The sequence below is a fragment of the Clarias gariepinus genome, chromosome 11, assembly GCF_024256425.1.
Source record: "Clarias gariepinus isolate MV-2021 ecotype Netherlands chromosome 11, CGAR_prim_01v2, whole genome shotgun sequence".
Classification (NCBI taxonomy): domain Eukaryota; kingdom Metazoa; phylum Chordata; class Actinopteri; order Siluriformes; family Clariidae; genus Clarias; species Clarias gariepinus.
The window spans coordinates 27,439,974-27,458,737 of NC_071110.1; the positions used below are offsets into that span (position 1 = coordinate 27,439,974).

General features: G+C 38.5%; 1 protein-coding gene across 1 annotated transcript in view; it reads left to right on the plus strand.

The window, feature by feature from the left end:
• The window catches only part of gosr1 (golgi SNAP receptor complex member 1), a 39,215-nt gene extending 22,236 nt beyond the window's left edge, over positions 1–16,979 (plus strand). Inside the window, exons 7-9 of the mRNA XM_053507375.1 lie at positions 9,759–9,788; positions 12,832–12,914; positions 16,027–16,979. Coding sequence (XP_053363350.1) covers positions 9,759–9,788; positions 12,832–12,914; positions 16,027–16,151 — 238 coding nt within the window. The 3' untranslated portion in view covers positions 16,152–16,979. The remainder of the gene's footprint in view (positions 1–9,758; positions 9,789–12,831; positions 12,915–16,026) is intronic.
• Positions 16,980–18,764: the final 1,785 nt, after the last annotated feature.

The following is an 18,764-nucleotide window of genomic DNA, read 5'->3' on the forward strand; positions in this document are numbered from 1 at the left end:
GCAGTTTGTGATTGCTCATGCATTGCAGAATATTTAGAATTAGAGAATTTGCTAGCAATTGGTTATCAATGCAGATGGCCAAAACCTGGTTTTGGTGATAAAAAATGTCTCACCCACGTGAAAAAGTAAATTTTCTGATATAAAAGTTAGCAACTTGAATTTATTAGGGATGCAGCATTGGTCACTTCCTTGTTGCATAAACTTCTAAAGTAACTTTTTTGGCACATAATTAAAAAAAAAAAAAAAAAAAAGGTTAATTTTTCTTTTTTTTTTTACTGATCGTACTTAAACCCTTTTTTTGTATAGATTCGTATAGATATGTTTGTGTATATAACTTGTGAATAAAATGAAAATATCATATTGAAATCGCAGTACATGCATCAGATCTTTCATAATATTGTCCAGCCTTATTGTTATTCTGGGTATGTGATTAGACCTTTGGGTAGAATGTTTTATTTCCCTTTTTAGCTTTTGGTGTATAATACTTGCCATGTCACATGATCATATCCTTACGTTTCCTATATACTTAGCAGCCAACCACAACCACTAGTTCTGCTTTTGTTCGACCATTGAATCTGAGAGAGCAGAGTATATTTGTTTTTCTCCACGTCAATCAGCAAAAACTCTATATACAGGTCCTTCTCAAAAAATTAGCATATTGTGATAAAGTTCATTATTTTCTGTAATGTACTGATAAACATTAGACTTTTATATATTTTAGATTCATTACACACAACTGAAGTAGTTCAAGCCTTTTAATTATTTTAATATTGATGATTTTGGCATACAGCTCATGAAAACCCAAAATTCCTATCTCAAAAAATTAGCATATCATGAAAAGGTTCTCTGAACGAGCTATTAACCTAATCATCTAAATCAACTAATTAACTCTAAACACCTGCAAAAGATTCCTGAGGCTTTTAAAAACTCCCAGCCTGGTTCATTACTCAAAACCGCAATCATGGGTAAGACTGCCGACCTGACTGCTGTCCAGAAGGCCATCATTGACACCCTCAAGCAAGAGGGTAAGACACAGAAAGAAATTTCTGAACGAATAGGCTGTTCCCAGAGTGCTGTATCAAGGCACCTCAGTGGGAAGTCTGTGGGAAGGAAAAAGTGTGGCAGAAAACGCTGCACAACGAGAAGAGGTGACCGGACCCTGAGGAAGATTGTGGAGAAGGACCGATTCCAGACCTTGGGGGACCTGCGGAAGCAGTGGACTCTGTATGGAGTAGAACCATCCAGAGCCACCGTGTACAGGCGTGTGCAGGAAACGGGCTACAGGTGCCGCATTCCCCAGGTCAAGCCACTTTTGAACCAGAAACAGCGGCAGAAGTGCCTGACCTGGGCTACAAAGAAGCAGCACTGGACTGTTGCTCAGTGGTCCAAAGTACTTTTTGCCGATGAAAGCAAATTTTGCATGTCATTCGGAAATCAAGGTGCCAGAGTCTGGAGAAAGACTGGGGAGAGGGAAATGCCAAAATGCCTGAAGTCCAGTGTCAAGTACCCACAGTCAGTGATGGTCTGGTGTGCTGCTGGTGTTGGTCCACTGTGTTTTATCAAGGGCAGGGTCAATGCAGCTAGTTATCAGGAGATTTTGGAGCACTTCATGCTTCCATCTGCTGAAAAGCTTTATGGAGATGAAGATTTAATTTTTCAGCACGACCTGGCACCTGCTCACAGTGCCAAAACCACTGGTAAATGGTTTACTGACCATGGTATTACTGTGCACAATTGGCCTGCCAACTCTCCCGACCTGAACCCCATAGAGAATCTGTGGGATATTGTGAAGAGAAAGTTGAGAGACGCAAGACCCAACACGCTGGATGAGCTTAAGGCCGCTATCGAAGCATCCTAGGCCTCTATAACACCTCAGCAGTGCCACAGGCTGATTGCCTCCATGCCACGCTGCATTGAAGCAGTCATTTCTGCAAAAGGATTTCCGACCAAGTATTGAGTGCATAACTAAACATAATTATTTGAAGGTTGACTTTTTTTTGTATTAAAAACACTTTTCTTTTATTGGTCGGATGAAATATGCTAATTTTTTGAGATAGGAATTTTGGGTTTTTATGAGCTGAATTAAAAGGCTTGTACTACTTCAGTTGTGTGTAATGAATCTGAAATATATGAAAGTCTAATGTTTATCAGTACATTACAAAAAATAATGAACTTTATCGCAATATGCTAATTTTTTGAGAAGGACCTGTAGGACATGAGATCTCATAGGATGTCATGTTTTTTACGGATATTAAAGCAAACACAACTGTCCAGTTCCCTGTTTGTAAACAGGCAGATGCTCAGTATTGCAAAGCAGCACTGCATAGCTGTGGACCAGCCAGAGTACCCATGCTAACCTGTATCCGCAGCCAAAAGAACTACAAAGGGCACATGAGCGTCAAAACAGGACCATGGGCAATGTTCTACTAGTCTTGGGTCATGGCATTTATGTGGATGTTACTTTGACACTTGCCACCTACCTAAAAATTGTTGCAGACCAAGTACACCTCTTCATGATGATGGTATTGGCCTCTTTCAGCAGCATAGTTGTTGTTGTTAGTTCTTTAGCTGCTCCCGTCGAGCAGTCACCTCAGCGAACCATCCTATCCGCACAACAATACTTGGCACAGGTTTTACGCCGGATGCCCTTCATGACGCTACCCTCTCATTTTATCTGGACTTGGGACCGGCACTTCATCCAGTGGCTGGGGTTTGTGGCGTTGGCTGGGAATCGAACCCGGGCCTTCCACATGGCAGGCGAGAAACCTACCACTGAGCACCCTGTAAATAATTTTCTGGACTGGTTTGAGGTGGGTTTCTACCTCAAATCTTAAATCCCTTAAAGGTCTTGGAGCCAGGTACTACAGCACATCTTCAGATGTTTTGGAGGTGTCAAGCAGTACCTTTACAATATTAAGCAGGTTTGTTTAATGTTATGGCTGATCTGTTATAGGGAGGATATCTTTTTCACTCACTCACTCACTTATGCACTCATTTTCTATACCAGTTTTACTGTACTGGGCCTTGGGAGGGCTGAAGCCTCTCCCAGTACACCATGGACTAGGTGCAAGTTTATTACAGAGTGCACGCATGTCGACACGCACGCATTTCCTAACCTAATTTGCATGTTTTTAAATGGTGTGAGGAAACCAGAGTACTCTGATGAAACCCACCAAGCACAGGGAGAACATGCAAACTCTACAGACCCAGACCTGAGGCAAGTATCGCCCCCTCAACCCTGGAGGTGCGAGGCCACTGGGCTGACCACGACCACCATGCTGACCTCAGGATAGTCCTATTTTAGCCACAAAGCAAAAACCTAAAATTGTTTTGGTTTTTGTTTGTTTTCCCAGAATTCCATCACAGCCAAAGTGTTTTCAAAATGTTCTTCATCTCACAAGTCAGGGAACTGGCATGCCATTAAAGCATTTTGTTATTGTTTGTTTGGAACCAGTCTAGGCCTGTGACACTGATCTCCAAAGAAAAGGATTTGATTTCTCATCTTTGGCATAGAATGACATGCCATTAAAAACAATTTATTTGTTATTTCCTATCCAGATCAGAGTGATCGTAATGCCTCATGTACGCGGAAAAGACATCATTGAGCCAGCATTGGCAATCTCTGCCAAGCACGCCTCTTATTCCATTATCTAGCTCAGTTTCCCTTCACCAGCTCCCTGTGGTGGTGTAAAACCACGGTGACCAGCAAAAGGAAATGGAGGAATGTCCTGCTAGCAACATGTACAAGAGACCTTGGCAGTTCAGTGGCACAATACTAAATTAGTTTTACAGCTGTCATGCTTACTCCATATGATGTCTGAGCATATGAGTGACGGATTAGAGTACACAGAGAGACACTATGTAAGGGGTTTACAGTGGAGTTGGGCAGTAATAAAGCAGCAGATGGAACTCAGCACCCTGGGCCCAGATGCACACACACACACTCCTTTTTTCTGTCAACTTGCGTTCAACGGTGACATAAATCTCTCCCTGCCCTGTCACAGGCAGTAGCTTTTCTGTTTAGCTTCTTTCTGCCAAGCTCAAGGATGGATACTCAAATACAAAGTGAGCATGAAGTTAGAAAGGACCTGATTAGGTCTTTGTGAAGGTGAAAGTAAAATAATTTGCCTCAGTGGGTTTAATATTGATATTTGCTTTGGAGGCTTATGGTAGAGATCATTAAAATTTTTTATATTTTCCTCAGGTTATATACTACAGGTATAATAAATAGAGCATGTTTGCTAGAGGTCATACAGACTATGCTTAGGTCACGTTACATAGCAAAATGTTCATTTACCAAGTGTAGCTCCTTATTTATTACTAGCTGATCTTTAGATCTTTACAGTGTGTGAGCACAGCAGCTGTGGTGTTTCATGCAGTTATACAAGACTGGGGATAGTTCTTTGTCTCTCCCAGACTTGTGGTGTCATCATATAAGTCTTCTTCCATGGGGGGAAAAAAAAGTAGTGTGCAGACTGGACTGGAGGTTTCAGGCATTCATTTATAAGGCGTATGCAGAAGATCGATACTCCTGTTGAGTCGTCCAAACCTGTACAGCTGATCAGGGATTTTTAAAGTAAGGAAGAGAAAAAAAAAATTACAGTGGAAAGCTTGGTACTGTATGTGAGCTGCTGATATAACGGTATTCATGTTTACGAAGGGATTTGCAACAATAATTCTCTGGCCATATATGTAGTGAGGAACATAGAGGATAGAGTAGGAATCATCGTACTCCAACTCATTAAAATAGTTCAAGCGAGAATTCTCAATTGACAATCATGAAGGTCCATGAAAGTATTCAATTTAAGAAAGGAAATAATGAGCTCTCTTCATGCATCGTTGAAATAAGCAGTGTATAAATATATTAAGTACACTTTTTTGCTAGTGTTATGGGATTTATAAGACAAAGTGAATCGTCCTGCTCGAATGGCTAAAGCTCAGACAGGAAGAAAGCAAAAGCATGAGTGGCTCTGATAGTTAAATTCATGCTTCGCGATAATGGCCGACTTAATGACTGTGGCAGCTCAGACTGGCAGTTTGAGGGCTGCTTTTTACTGCCTGAGAATATCTTTGCACACACACATCCAGTCATATAGTACTGGTTTGTGACATTCTGTCTGTTCTGCACTGATAGAAAGGGGAAGTAAATCTTTCAGCCTGCTCTCATCTCCACCTGTTAAAATAAAAAAAGGAATGAATTAGAGTGGAGCCTTCTTCCTGCTTTAACAGCTGTGCATTGGTCCGTACTGCTGTGAGGAGGCAGTGGGGACGGGGACAGACACTTTTTTCCTGAAAACTATTAAAATTCTTTATCGCAAACTATCTAAAGTTTAATCAGTAACGTTTTAATATTAGTAGGGCCCAAGCACTCTGATGTAAGCACGATGATGTCATGGCTATTATGTCATTCTCATCGCTATGATAGTGCTGATATTAAAGTGTGTCAAGGGCCCTCTTGTTCTCTAGGGCTCAACACTTTGACATCAGCCCTTTGTTGTCACAGTGTGTTGTTCTTTTAAAAAAAAATCCCAAGCATCCGGGGCTTTTTGGGGGTCTTAAGATACTCAAGACTTATGCCAAAAAGTGGCTAATAACTTTGCGTGACATTATATTAAGTGACATCACATCGAATAACATCATAGTTTGATGTAATTTTTTTTCTTCATAAAATTCCGCTTTTTTCAAAATTATGTCATAATGATATTGGTATGTCTCCTTTAAATGCATGTGCCCACTGTCTTTATGGTGCACCTGGGTGGCGATGGCACAGGTGCTTGGGCCCACTCATTGTTGCTTACAACTATATTCTACGTTTTTTTTTTTTTTTTTCCCAAGCAGCCAGGGGGGTTATTGGGGGTCTTAACATGCACAAAAAGTCATGAAAATCAGCACACAAGGTGGAATCTGCTGCTGTTTGGATGCCTGAGCGGCTTGGCCCCGGGCGTGGCACAAGGCTGCTTACACAAGATTTTGCCGCATAGCTCTTATACATTTAAAACCTGGTACACATTTAGAGCTTGTTGTGCCAAACAACTTTTGCTTTGCATGTCGTGGGCTCAACTCAACAGGAAGTCAGTTATTTTGAGTAGTTTGCCAAACGCACTAAATGGAATTTCATATACTCCTCCTAGATGATTTACATGATCACCACCAAACTGGGCCTGTGTGATCTCAGGAAATAAAGGATGCAAAATTGCAGAGGCATTTTTGACATTTCAAGTGGGTCAGTCATGAGGATGCCTTAAATTTATGCTGAAATGAAACTAATTACTTCTTGTGTGAGATCGCATAGTGTGATGCTTTTTTTCCCAGCATCTGGAGCTTTTTGGAGTCTAACATTTTAACAAAATAACAGAATTTCCCCTATTCTAAAATCATGCCATAATGATATTGGTGTGTCTCCTTTAAATGTCTCTTTGGTGCGTCCGGGTGCATGATGCTTGGGCTCGATGTTTGTTTCTTGCAACTTTATTTTTATTGTTGTCATCACAATCTTTTAATCTTTTTCTCTGACATATTAAAAAAATGCTGAAGAAAGTTATAAATTCTAATTAGGTAGTAAAAGGCTGTCCCAGAAGCGACCAAAATCTCAAGAGAATGGTGTCACATCCCATGGTCCATGAGTGTTATGAGAGGTTGTGGTTCAGTTACTGGGTTCAGTGGGGAACCCATAGAAAGCACACACACATGTCTTCATATATACAGTACGTATTCCTTTCACATACTATTCATTTTGTTCTCTTATCCCTATACCTTTTAAAGCAGCAGATCTGAACAGGAGTTAGCATTGGTTATGTAGTGGCTCAGTCGTTTTTCAGAATGGCTTTTTCTAGTTATTAACAGCACATTGCTGCAGGAAAGCAGCTTGTAGACAATTGTCTTAATTAGCAGCTCAGCATTACACTCCTTTGCTCCCTATCATCATGTCAATGTTTGATAGAAGTGTCATTTTGTAGTCAGGCGGAGGAAACTCTTCAATTGTTGAATTAACACGTACAATGTTTTGTTCAAGTTCAGTGGATTTTAGATTTATTCGACTCCACCACAACTATGCACTCCTGAACTATAGAGTCATGAATAAGACGATTTCCTCATTCTGCATACATCACTGATATGGTGACATTGTTTTAGTCTTGACAGCAAGATATGTTCTCTGCCCACATCACAGTGACACTAACCAATAATGGCTGTAGCATGAGCAGCAGCTTGAAAAAAAAATTATGGCTAGCCTGATGTGGTTAAGGGAAGCCTTCATTCTCAATCGTTTGTGTATGATGATAAGAGTTGGCTGAAGGGTGGGAATTGGCAATTGACCAAATTGGGGAGCAGATTGAAAAAATGCTTCAAGATGCTTAAAAGATCCAAATTTCAGCTTTTGTTTCCTGATATTTATATCCAGGTATTTTTTTAAGCAACAGCTGATGTTCTTTGAGGTTGTGTTGCCATTGTTTTTAGGTCACATTGTCTTGCTGCATTATAAAGTTCTTTCCAATTAGGCAGGATGAATGTCTCTGTAAATTGTCAGACAGGATGTTTCTGGACCCATTCTGCTCTTACCATAATGGCTTACATCATCAGTAATAATTAGTGAGTCTGTCTCAGAAGACGCCATGTAAGTTCAACCCCTGATAGTTTGTTTCCATCTTAATCTTAAATTATGAGCAAATCCACTTTTTGGACCACACATCCACTTCTATATTCATGCTCTCAATGTCTTCTTTAAACGGTTGACTGATTGTTTTTCTTCATAGCTTCCGCAACGTTTCTGTTCACCAGATATTGTGTTCTTTTTCCATGTCATTCTAATTGTAACATTGACTAAACTCACTTACTAGTTAAGTTTAGTCGGCCTTTAACGTCATTTCAACCACATGCAGTTCAGTACACAGTGAAATGAAACAACGTTCCTCCTGGCCCAAGGTGCTACATAAATACAACATAAAATTAACAACATAAATTAACAAAGCTAACTAAGAGATCTAATTAGCTGACTAACTACAACAAAACAAATTAACAAAACAAAAAGTATCATATAAAAGACAGCAAAAAGCAACAATAAAGTGCACGTGCAGATGTGCAAACAAGAGCAACAGCATGACATCACCACGAAAAAATGCAGTACTCCCTGTTAATGAGTTGAGGTAGTGCTGTAAATTGAGGTTCATGCGATGATGGATGAAAAACATTTCTTGTTAAAGTAGCAGCAAAGATAGTGAAGAGTTCTTGTGAAAATAACCACTTTCAGGAAATGATCTATGATCTCATATTCATCCTTGATCTCAAACTCTAATAGCTTCCGTAAAAAAAAAAAAAAAAAAAAGACCAGAAGACCAGATTGGACTTTGTACTGGATACATTTACATACACTGTGATAAAACAAATGTCAGTGACTTTGGAAGGGTATCATCAGGTAACAGTACCAGTCAAAAGTTTGGATATATTTTTATGCAATCTAATACAATACTGAATTTTTCTTTTTTTTTTTTTTTCTTTTTGAAATAAAAATTAATTAGGTAATTAAGTAACAACAACAGACAGCTGTTCTGGAGAAGTTCTTGCAAGAACAGTATTAAGTTCATTTGGAGAACCCTTCAAGCACCATGATAAAACTGGCCTCATGAGAACCAACCTAGGAAAGCAAGACCTAAACGTACCTCTACTGCTTACCTCAAACAGCACCTTAGATTAGAGTCGTTATGAAGCTTTACAGATCATAAGTAGAAGACACATCTCAGTATCAACTGTTCAAAGGAGATTATTGCATATTTTGGACACCTTTAGCATTGTAGAAAGAAATAAAGATCAGGAAATTTATGGTATTAGATGATGTGCCTGGTAGTGTATGTTACACATATTCAGAGCATTGCTCTCTCATCTCCCATGCTTAGAAGAAAGATATATGGCATCTTTAAAAGAGCAGGGCATTTAATGCTTTCTTGGACGATTGAGAGGATTTGAACCTGAGATCTCTTGATAACAGGGTGAAGGATTTTGTTTGGTGAACCCGACTGTGTCAGTGCATCAGTAAGAAACGATTTAAAGATAGTTGAAGGACAGCTTTTTAACAGATTTCTCCTCTGTCGTGTTTGTCTATGTGCGTTTATGTCCTCACTGTAGCGTTACAGTTGCTGGAATGAGTAATTTAGACCATTAACCTGTTAAACCCACTGCAGCCCTTTTCACTGCCAGCACTCTGCAGCACTGTGGTACTACGAGAGGCATAAGGCAGGGGAAGAATTAGACATCTTGTTTTGGATCATGTCTGTCAAAGCACAATTTGTCTCAGAAATGTGGACAGTTTGTGGTGCCTTTTTTTTGGAAATAATATTAAAATGATAAACAGAATTTTGCCATCTATTTGGCTAGAAGCATACATTAGGAATTATGTCAATGAACTTTTAGTTCAATGTGTTAAAGATCTAGAAGATACTTTAATTCGTTTTGCATTTTAATGTGAAATCATTAATATTTTTACTCTGTAAAGAACCTTCAACAATGTCCAAAGATTTTTTTTTTATTGTTATACTAATAAAATTCTGACATTGGGATACTGACATTTTTAATTACCATTCTACTTTAAAATTTTATGTTAATTAATATTGGTGTGTCTGTAGTAAGTGTGGAAAAAGATTCCTTTCCAAAAAAGAGGAAGTGCGTCTTGTAAATGTTTTTGCAGTTCACTTTCTCTAAATATAGTATTTGATTAATCTCCCTGATTTCAAGGTAACCCTCTAACAAATGCTTGTTTTTCCTTACAGCTCGGATCGACTCATCGAAGACACAATAAGGTGAGCCTGATCCTACAGAAATTACTCAGTACTACTTTGCAGATGTTAATATTTTGACTCTAATCATATTCCATTCCATTCCATATGCAACTTTAACTGCACGTTTCTTAACTGGAGCGTGACGTCTTTTTTCTCAAATCTCTAATACTCAAATCTCCACTAAACCAGTAGTGTATTTTGCACCCATTTCCATTAGAAGAGACCTCAATCAATGGCTGAACATCAAGCCACTAACCCATTACTTGTCCATTCTCTGATACCATTAGATTATTGCTTGAGATTAGGCTGAAAGCAGATCCTGTCTCTTAAGTGAAGCTGTCAGAAAAGCTTTCTTGGCAAACATTTAATGGTTGCTTTGTTTGAAACCGCATATTCCACTTTGTTCAAGCGTACATCCCGTGTCCATGATGGCAAGGCACACTAATGGATGCAAATTTTTAACATATCACAAACGAACATTGCTCTCTCTGTGTCTATGTGCATTTGTGTTTCTTTTCATTCAAATGCCTCCTTCTGCGAGTTGAGTCAGGGCTCAGAAACAAAACAATTAACACGTCTGAATGTGCAATTGAAGCCCTGGGTGCAGGTCCTGCCCTTGAACTGAGCTCATACTCACACCTGGTAGGTGACGTGAGAGCGGGTCATGTGCTCACCCATGGTGTGACCAGACGCACGTGTGAGCATGTTCTGTTCTTCTCAGTCCCAGCGTAGCAGCTAACCACAGCTGGGGGAAGCCCACAGGCGCCAGGTGGCCCAGGTGCTTAATTAAGCTGGTTCTTGGTCCATGCAGCTCCTCTTCTAATTAATCTCACTCAACAGCTATTCATGCACAGAATCGCTCAAAATCTAAAAATCGTTTTGCTTCGGGAACAACGCACTAAAATCAGTTTGGGACTTGTCGCTGTGGTCTCCGGGTTGCTTGGGTGCTTCTGATTGCATTTTAATGACTCTCAGGAAGATCTCCTGGAAAAAAAAATATTTCAGTTTATTTAATTTTCTTGGACAACATTTTATTACTTACAGAAATGATTAAATATGCCTTCCATTAATTTTCAAATTTGACACATTAGAAAATTAGATATTTCCTACTCATTTGGCCACAACGCATTTTTTCCTCTTTCTCTTTTTGTCAGGTCTGTTCCTAGTATTTTACTCTGTAAAGGCAGTCTGTAATCTTTCGACACCCAAGCTCAGGTGCTACAGCAAACATCAGCACATGTTCAAAGAGTGAAAACGTGAATTCAGCTTTGAGCACAAAAGAATACAGGTTGTCCCCGACATACAAACGAGTTCCATTCCGAAGTCCAATTTTGTTCTTAAGTCCGCCAAAGTGAGTTTTATATACACCATTGTCACGGATATACAATGCAAAGCATACCAGTCCATTTGACAAAATTTTTCCCATTTCCCCAAAAAACGTAATCGCTCCTGGGGAAATGAATCTGTCAGCGAAGTGTTGTCTCTGCGCCTTTAAATCGCGAGGGGAATCCCGGACCCCATTTTGTCCATAGCTGTTTTCCACTGTATTGGACTGCGAACTCATTGAGGAGTTACCAAAATTAGGATTATTTACTATCAGGACAGCTTTACAGAACACATTTTCTATCATCGTGCTCCGGGACTGATTGATTGAAACCGGTGAGGCTGACTCATTCTCCTGCACACACATATACAATATACCACATACGACTTTAGATATTTTATACATTCACTTACACACTAAAAATATTATATATAATGTCAATATTAGTATCTGGCTATCTGCAGTGTCTATTTTTTGTACAGTGCCAATGAACTACTTCGGTGATTGAACCGGAAGTAGAACCGGGGTCCGTTCGTATCGGCGGAAAATTCGTAACTCGAATGTTCGTAAGTCTGGGACTCCCTGTATGTTCTCATGAAGTGCTTTCTGTATAGATCCAGTCTTCCAGTTTTCAGGTAAGGGGTCGTCAGCAGAGCTTTCAGGAGTGATAAAAATCTGTGGTATCTGGAGAACTGAAACTGTCCTGAAACAAAGATATGGTTGTTTATGTCTAAAGGCACCAAGGGAAAAAGCACAAAGAGTTGTCTTTATTACACAGTGTGTCTGTGTTATATTTTGTCTTGTTCCACTCCTGTTTGTGATTTAATGCTGCAGTATGTTTAAGCGGGAGTTGAACTTAAAAAAAAAAAAAATATATATATATATATATATATATATATATATTTATATATATATAAGAATTAAGCACAGTTATAGAACTACATAAAATGTGCTTTGTAATGTTGCAGTTACATCTAAATCAAGGATGTCAACAGATTACTGGGGGATCATAGCACCATGTAACACATCATCAGCTAATTCCCAAGCATGTAATTATTGTGAGTGTGAAGAGGGAAAGTCTCTGTGGAGTTATGATCCTCCAGGACAGGAGTATGACACCCTTTTGTACACAGATTATTTCAGTATACACGAAGGGGTAAATCTGCACGTGCGTAGTTTAAAGCTGGCTGTAAACATTACGTTTATTTTGATTATGTACAAAAGTGGCATTCATTTTGTGGCAAGGCATAATGTCTAGAGTAAACACACACAGCCCTGCAATTATTCTGCTTTGTTAATTTGTTTTGCCCCTTATTTGCATTCCAGCCCTGGATGATTTTTGTGTAACATCTTTTTTTTTTTTTTTTGTCTCGCTCCCATAGTTAATAGCTGCAGCTTACAGCATACGCTTAAGGCGCCAGGCTATCACTTACACTTCGAAAAAGCTGCTGAGCCCAATCCTGAGTGAGCTATAGTGTCACACTGCAATTTAATCCTCTCTCCCAGTTACAGGAAAGCAAGACTCAGCTGAAGAAGACAAATAAGTGCTGGCTCTGGATTTGCCTGACAGTTTTAGAAAAGTCTAAGCGTGCATAACCAGGTCATGCATTTACAGAGCGACAGCAAAGTCATTTAAGCCTTCAGTATTAAAGATGGTGTACAGCGGAGTAGACGATGGCTGCTGTCTGTTAATCCAATGTTTACTTTATGTAAAAACCATTCTCTCTTGTCCTTTTGCAGTATCGCCATGGCAACCAAGGAAAATATGACCTCCCAGCGAGGCATGCTAAAGTCTATACAGAGCAGGGTCAACACTCTGGCCAGTATCCTTTTATTTGCTTAAATTGAACGCATCAAGCAATGACTACAATCACCAAAGATCTTGTACAGAGAGTTGTCCTTGAAACTGTTAGCTCTGAGCACAATGATATGTAAAAGTTTTCAAAAACACTGTCCCTGTTCCTTGAGCATAAACATTTTGTAAAGTAGTCTCGAGTACCCAAAGCTCAGCCACTCCAAATTAATTACAGGTTGGTTCGCGATGAAAAATTTGACCTCTGTTTTCTTTGCCATCCTCTTTTTTTTTTTTTTTTTTTACGCTACGTTTGTTTACATTTACCTAATTATAAAATATGTAGATTTGTTTACTTTTTCCCTTAAATGCTCTTTTTTTTTAGGATCAAGACATCGTTAGCCCATTCAATAACTGGTCAAGTTGTGACCTTTAAAAGCCTTTATGGTTTTTCTACATTTCCCTGATAATGCATGATGCATACTGTCTCAAAAAATAATTGTCATTGTCACTGCATATTATCTGTGTAAGTGGGTATAGAAATGCCCCCCCCCCCCCCCCCCCCCCCCCCCCCAATAATGACATTTTGTTGCTTTGCAGCTGAAAATGAAGACAGTTTTTGTTTCATCCAGCTGTGCATCATTTTAACATCATAGTGAAAGCTATAACACCACCACCATGTCGGGAAATAAAAATGAATAATAATAATAATAAAAAAAAACAGAATAGAAGATTAGGAAAAGAATCACCTCCTCTTAAGAATTACTTGTAAGTTTAATCAGGTGAAGTTAAGCACCTTTTTGATGGCACACGAAGTTTTGCATATCTAGACGTTGCATTATTAGCCCACTCTCCTTTGAGACCTGCTCACAACTAAATTTGATGGTGATTGTTTGTCTTTAAATCATTCCACAGATTTTCAATGAGGTTTGAGTCTGAGCTCTGACTCGGACATTTACCATTTTCTTCTTAAACCACTGTGTGGTCAGTAGATTTTCCTTAAGAATTTAAGAATTGTATTTCGCCCCATCCATTTTTCTTTTATTCTGACAAGTGTTTCAGCCCCTCCTGCAGATAAACATTTCCCATAACAGGGTATATCAGCTCCAGCTCTACTGTAGGTATGGTGTAATTTGGATGGTGAGCTGTATTGGATTTTCACTAGACATATCGTTTGGTGTTATGGCCAGATAATTAAATTTTAGTCTCATCTGACCAGCTGTGTTTTTGCAATGCTCAGTCGTGACTACATGTCTTCCTCCCCCTCCTCCAAAATGTCAACACTGTAGCACTAGTCTAACCATAAAGCATATACTTTTGATTTGCCCAAGTTTTAATACCATAAGAAAACAATTTCTACAAGAACAAAAGTTTAAAAACATATTCTGCAAGACAAAACCAGAAAAACTTTTACAATTCTTAACAAAAGTGCACCTAAAGAACCTAATGTAAAGTCTTGTTCTTCTGGCTAAGGCCATGCTATAATGTGATATTTATTTATTTTTATTTATTATTATTTTTATTTACTTTTTCCACAAGTCTTTAAATTTCTTACATTATAACAATATTATATTGGTTAGAATAAATCAGTTTAATGTTTAATATGTCATGAAATAGCCTGGGAAGCTGATATGACAATAAAGCCTAATACAAACAAACAAAATCCTTTTTTCTCTTGTAACTCTCCCATACAAGCCACATATGTGAAGAATTTGTGACATTGTGGTCACATGCACACAATGAACACTTATAAATTCCTGCAACTGCTTCAGAGTTCCTGTTGGCCTCTTGGTCAGAGATCTTTGCACAGTATCTTGCCATTCATAATTGATTGATTGCTTCAGTTGCAGTACCAGGGATGGAAATGCTCCAGCTTTTCATGTTGAGCTTATCAAAATGACCACAGCCGATCACAATTAAAAGTCAAATGACTTTAGCCCAATCCCAATTCTATTTTCTACCCCTTCCCCTACCCCTCGCCCCTTCCCCTTGTCCCTTGAAACGAAGTGGAAAGGGGAAGGGTTAAAATATTTCCCCTAAGAAATGGGACACCACTACAACACTGTTATACGTCATCATACATATCCGTTCATTTACATGTACACATACAGTATGGCCGTAGGCAAAACAAACAATGCGTTATCAAAAGCTCAGCAAACTGCCGTGCTACTGAACTTTCATATTTGTTTGTAGCATGCAGTAAAGTGTATATGACATAAAAATATATTTTTGTAATATCGTGCAATTGGTGCTATCTGCTAGCAAACTTTAGCGATTTTTTTGCAAGCGTTTCTTTACAGAACATCACCATAAACACAAACACAGGACTAAAGGTAATGTACATATAATGACAACTTGTCATAAAAATCCTTATTAATGGCAAAAATTAGTTACATTTATGGGTCTGCTTGCTCGAGTGAGCAGCCATCTTGAAAATTTCGCTTAGCCCTTCGTTTGAAGTGAGGTCCCGAAAAATCTTCATTTGGAGGGCTATCTGGCCCTTCCCCTTCCCCCTACCCCTCCAACCAAAAGAGAAATGAGACACCCCTTCACGTGAACGCGCCAAACGAAGGGGTAGGGCTAAGTGTAGAGGTAAGGGGTAGAATTGGGATTGGGCTTTTGTGTGCCATTTCGAAGGTGATTAGCTTACACAGGTTGATCCTTTTCCAAATCAGTGATTCTGTGAAACACTGTGTCTGGTTCTTTTTTTAAACCTCTTATTAATTAGATGTCACCTGTGGAAGTGCTTGTCTTGGTTCCATACAAACAGAAAAAATACTGAAAACTAGTTACCGAGAAAGAAACAGAGGGATCCTTAATTGTTGTGGTGGTTATTATTCCAAACATTAGAACTGCTGAAAGTACCACTTTTAAAATGGAAATTATTAAAAGCAAGCCCATAAATATTTCTTAAAAGAAATACTGCATACTTTAGAAGTGTTGTTTAGTGTTTTTTTTATTATTATTTTTATGAATTTCTTTCATTTTTGTGAAGCTGCTTTGAGACAATGACCATTGTTAAAAGCACTATATAAATAAAATAAAATTGAATTGTTTAGAAAGACTATTATTTAAGATAATTTCATTTAAATTGTTTGAAAATTCTTGGAACTTTTCTTTTGGACCTTAACTTTCCCTGCCAGATCGATTTCCTGCCATCAATAGCCTCATCCAGCGAATCAACTTAAGGAAGAGAAGAGACTCGTTAATTCTGGGTGGAGTTATTGGCGTCTGCACCATCCTTCTGTTGCTTTATGCATTTCACTGATTGACGAAGGATCTGATGGCATTTTGGGCTGTTCTGCGAGCAGTGGCACGACTTGGAGAATATGTCCAGCAAATGGGACCCTGGAGGCTGCTAAGCAGACTCCCACTTGGCCTAATCAAATAACAGAATTGATTGTGGCCAGCATGGACTACCTTACTTGTATCTAGCACTGGGTTGGATGTGGCTCTTACAGCATTTTTTTTTCCTTCTTAACACAAACATGCTCTTCTGATCACAATGAAATGGAGACCAAATAATAAGACCAGAACATTTTTTTTTGGTTTTAAAGAGCAGCCTGTAATACTTATACTGGCTTTAAAAAAAAAAAAGAAAGAAAAGAAGTCTCTCTGTGACACAGCACCGTGAAATTGTGCCGTCACTGTTGATTATTGGGGTAAAGAGGATTTTAATGTGATGGTCCTTTTAGTGAAGGGGATGTTCATCATGTTATGTACCATGTGATTTAATAAATTATTCATACACAATATTAAAAAGTGAAAATGTGGGTAGTTTTTTATTTTAATTTTATTTTTTTTAATTCTGCAGACAGGTTGTTTGGGCTCACGGCCAGTGGTGACAATGAAAATTTGCATCATAGTGCATAGAGATGTGATTAACCTCCTACCTCTATGATTTTGCTGCCAGCACAAAATGAAATATTAGAAAAATAAAGAGATGCGGAATCATCTGTTCAAGCCTGCGGTTCGTCTACTGTAGCTTAACATCAACTGAGCCGGAAGATGACGGAGAGGCAATGTTTAATAGAGCAGCTCCTGAAAAAAGGTTCAGGCAAATGAAGCAAGGCTCCAATACTCCTAATCAGGATTCCCAGGCACACTTTGGGCACAAAAAAGGAAACCAAACATAAGTTATAATTAGTTTAAAGTCTTTTTTCCCTACTGCACAATGTTCCAGACCATTACCAATGGTTCATATTTGTAAATTTTTCTTCTTTTATTTAATTTTGGTCCGGTAACCACCACTAGCAAGGATTGATTTATATATTTATTTATTTTTTGGTAGTAACAAATAAAACTGGTTAACAGCCAGTCACAAAAGGGAGAATGCAATGAATGACTGTGCACTGTTAAAGGAATAGGATATATATTTAATATAGCTGCAGTCGCACATGCATGATATTAGCGAGATAAAGAACAGGTGCATTTATTTACATGAGCGTATGCTGTTTTGCATCCATGTCCATTCATTAATAAGTAACTACTTTTAAACCAGTAACCCAGAACAGATACATGGTGGATTTTGTTTATTTTTATACCGAGAGGAAAATATTCTCATCAAGTTTATGATGATTTGAAATCACTGCATTTAGTTCCATCATCTATTCTGATAGAATAAATGACAAAAAATTAAAAAGTTAGAATAAATTACATGCACAACAATTGACATAAAAAAATCCAAAAACAGCTGTGTAACTACTGTTTGTTAGATTGTTTTGGTTTAGAGAGAGAGAGACAGACTGAAAGAATGTGCAGATTTTTGTTCTAACCATTTCTGCAGAAGTTCTAGATTTTTAATGGTTAGGAAACAGTTAGCTAAATTCTATTGCTCGCTTCTTTGAGCAGCTGTAGTCTGGAGTTGTGGGGTTCATGAAGCATGGACATTCTGTAATACACTAAATGGTCGGCGGTTTATGGACACTTCTTGGCAAACATCAGTAGCTGACCTCACTAATCCTCTTGAAGCTGATTCAGCATATCCCAACTGTTACAAATCAAAATCCATTGCAAGGTCTTCACAGAAGAGTGAATGATGCACTGCCTGGCCAAAAAAAAAAAACTGTTTTAGAAGAGTCATATTATTGCCCTTCATCAAACAGATGATTAGATTGCTGAAATTACTTGAATTCAGGTAAAAACTGAAAGGATGGCAATGTGGAAGAAATGTGGTCAAAGAAAAAAACGATAAATGGAGATCACTTAAACGCTTGGTCAAGTTGCATTAAAAAAGAATGGACAGTAGAAATCACAGTTTTTTTAATTGTGACTAAACCGCTGTGTAGCCATAGAAATCAACTTGTTAACGAGGCTAATCAGGGATAAATGGCTTTAATAAATATTATGCTTTAGCGCAACAGGAAAGGGTCATGTGGTCTGTTTAACCCTCTGGAGGCAGTGTTATGATCTGTGGTTGCTTCAGGTGGTCAGGTCTAGGACCCTGCAATGTTATATGTGGCAATAAAATGAAGTCAGCTGATGACCTGAATGGACTGAATGTCCAGGTTATCCCATTAATATATATATTTTTTCCATCCTCACTGGCACGGATGCAGAATATAGAAGTGATTCTGGGAGCATGAGGAATCATTTTTACACACCGCAATCAATTAAATATGATGGGAAACCTTTTTGGCTGCGCAGTGTATAGAGCAAAAAGGGGGCTATGTTTGGAATGCAATGTTCAAGAAGCAGATATGGTGATGGTGAAGGGGTCAGGAAGCAGTCAGGAGTGACACCAGACGACTTGTACTGCAGGTTTTGAAGATTTAAGGACTTCATACTAAAAACTGTAAAAAGATTCATTTTTAGCAATTTCACCTGCATAATTTTTCTTAAATAAGATTAATAAAATTTCTATTCTCAATTATCTTGATTG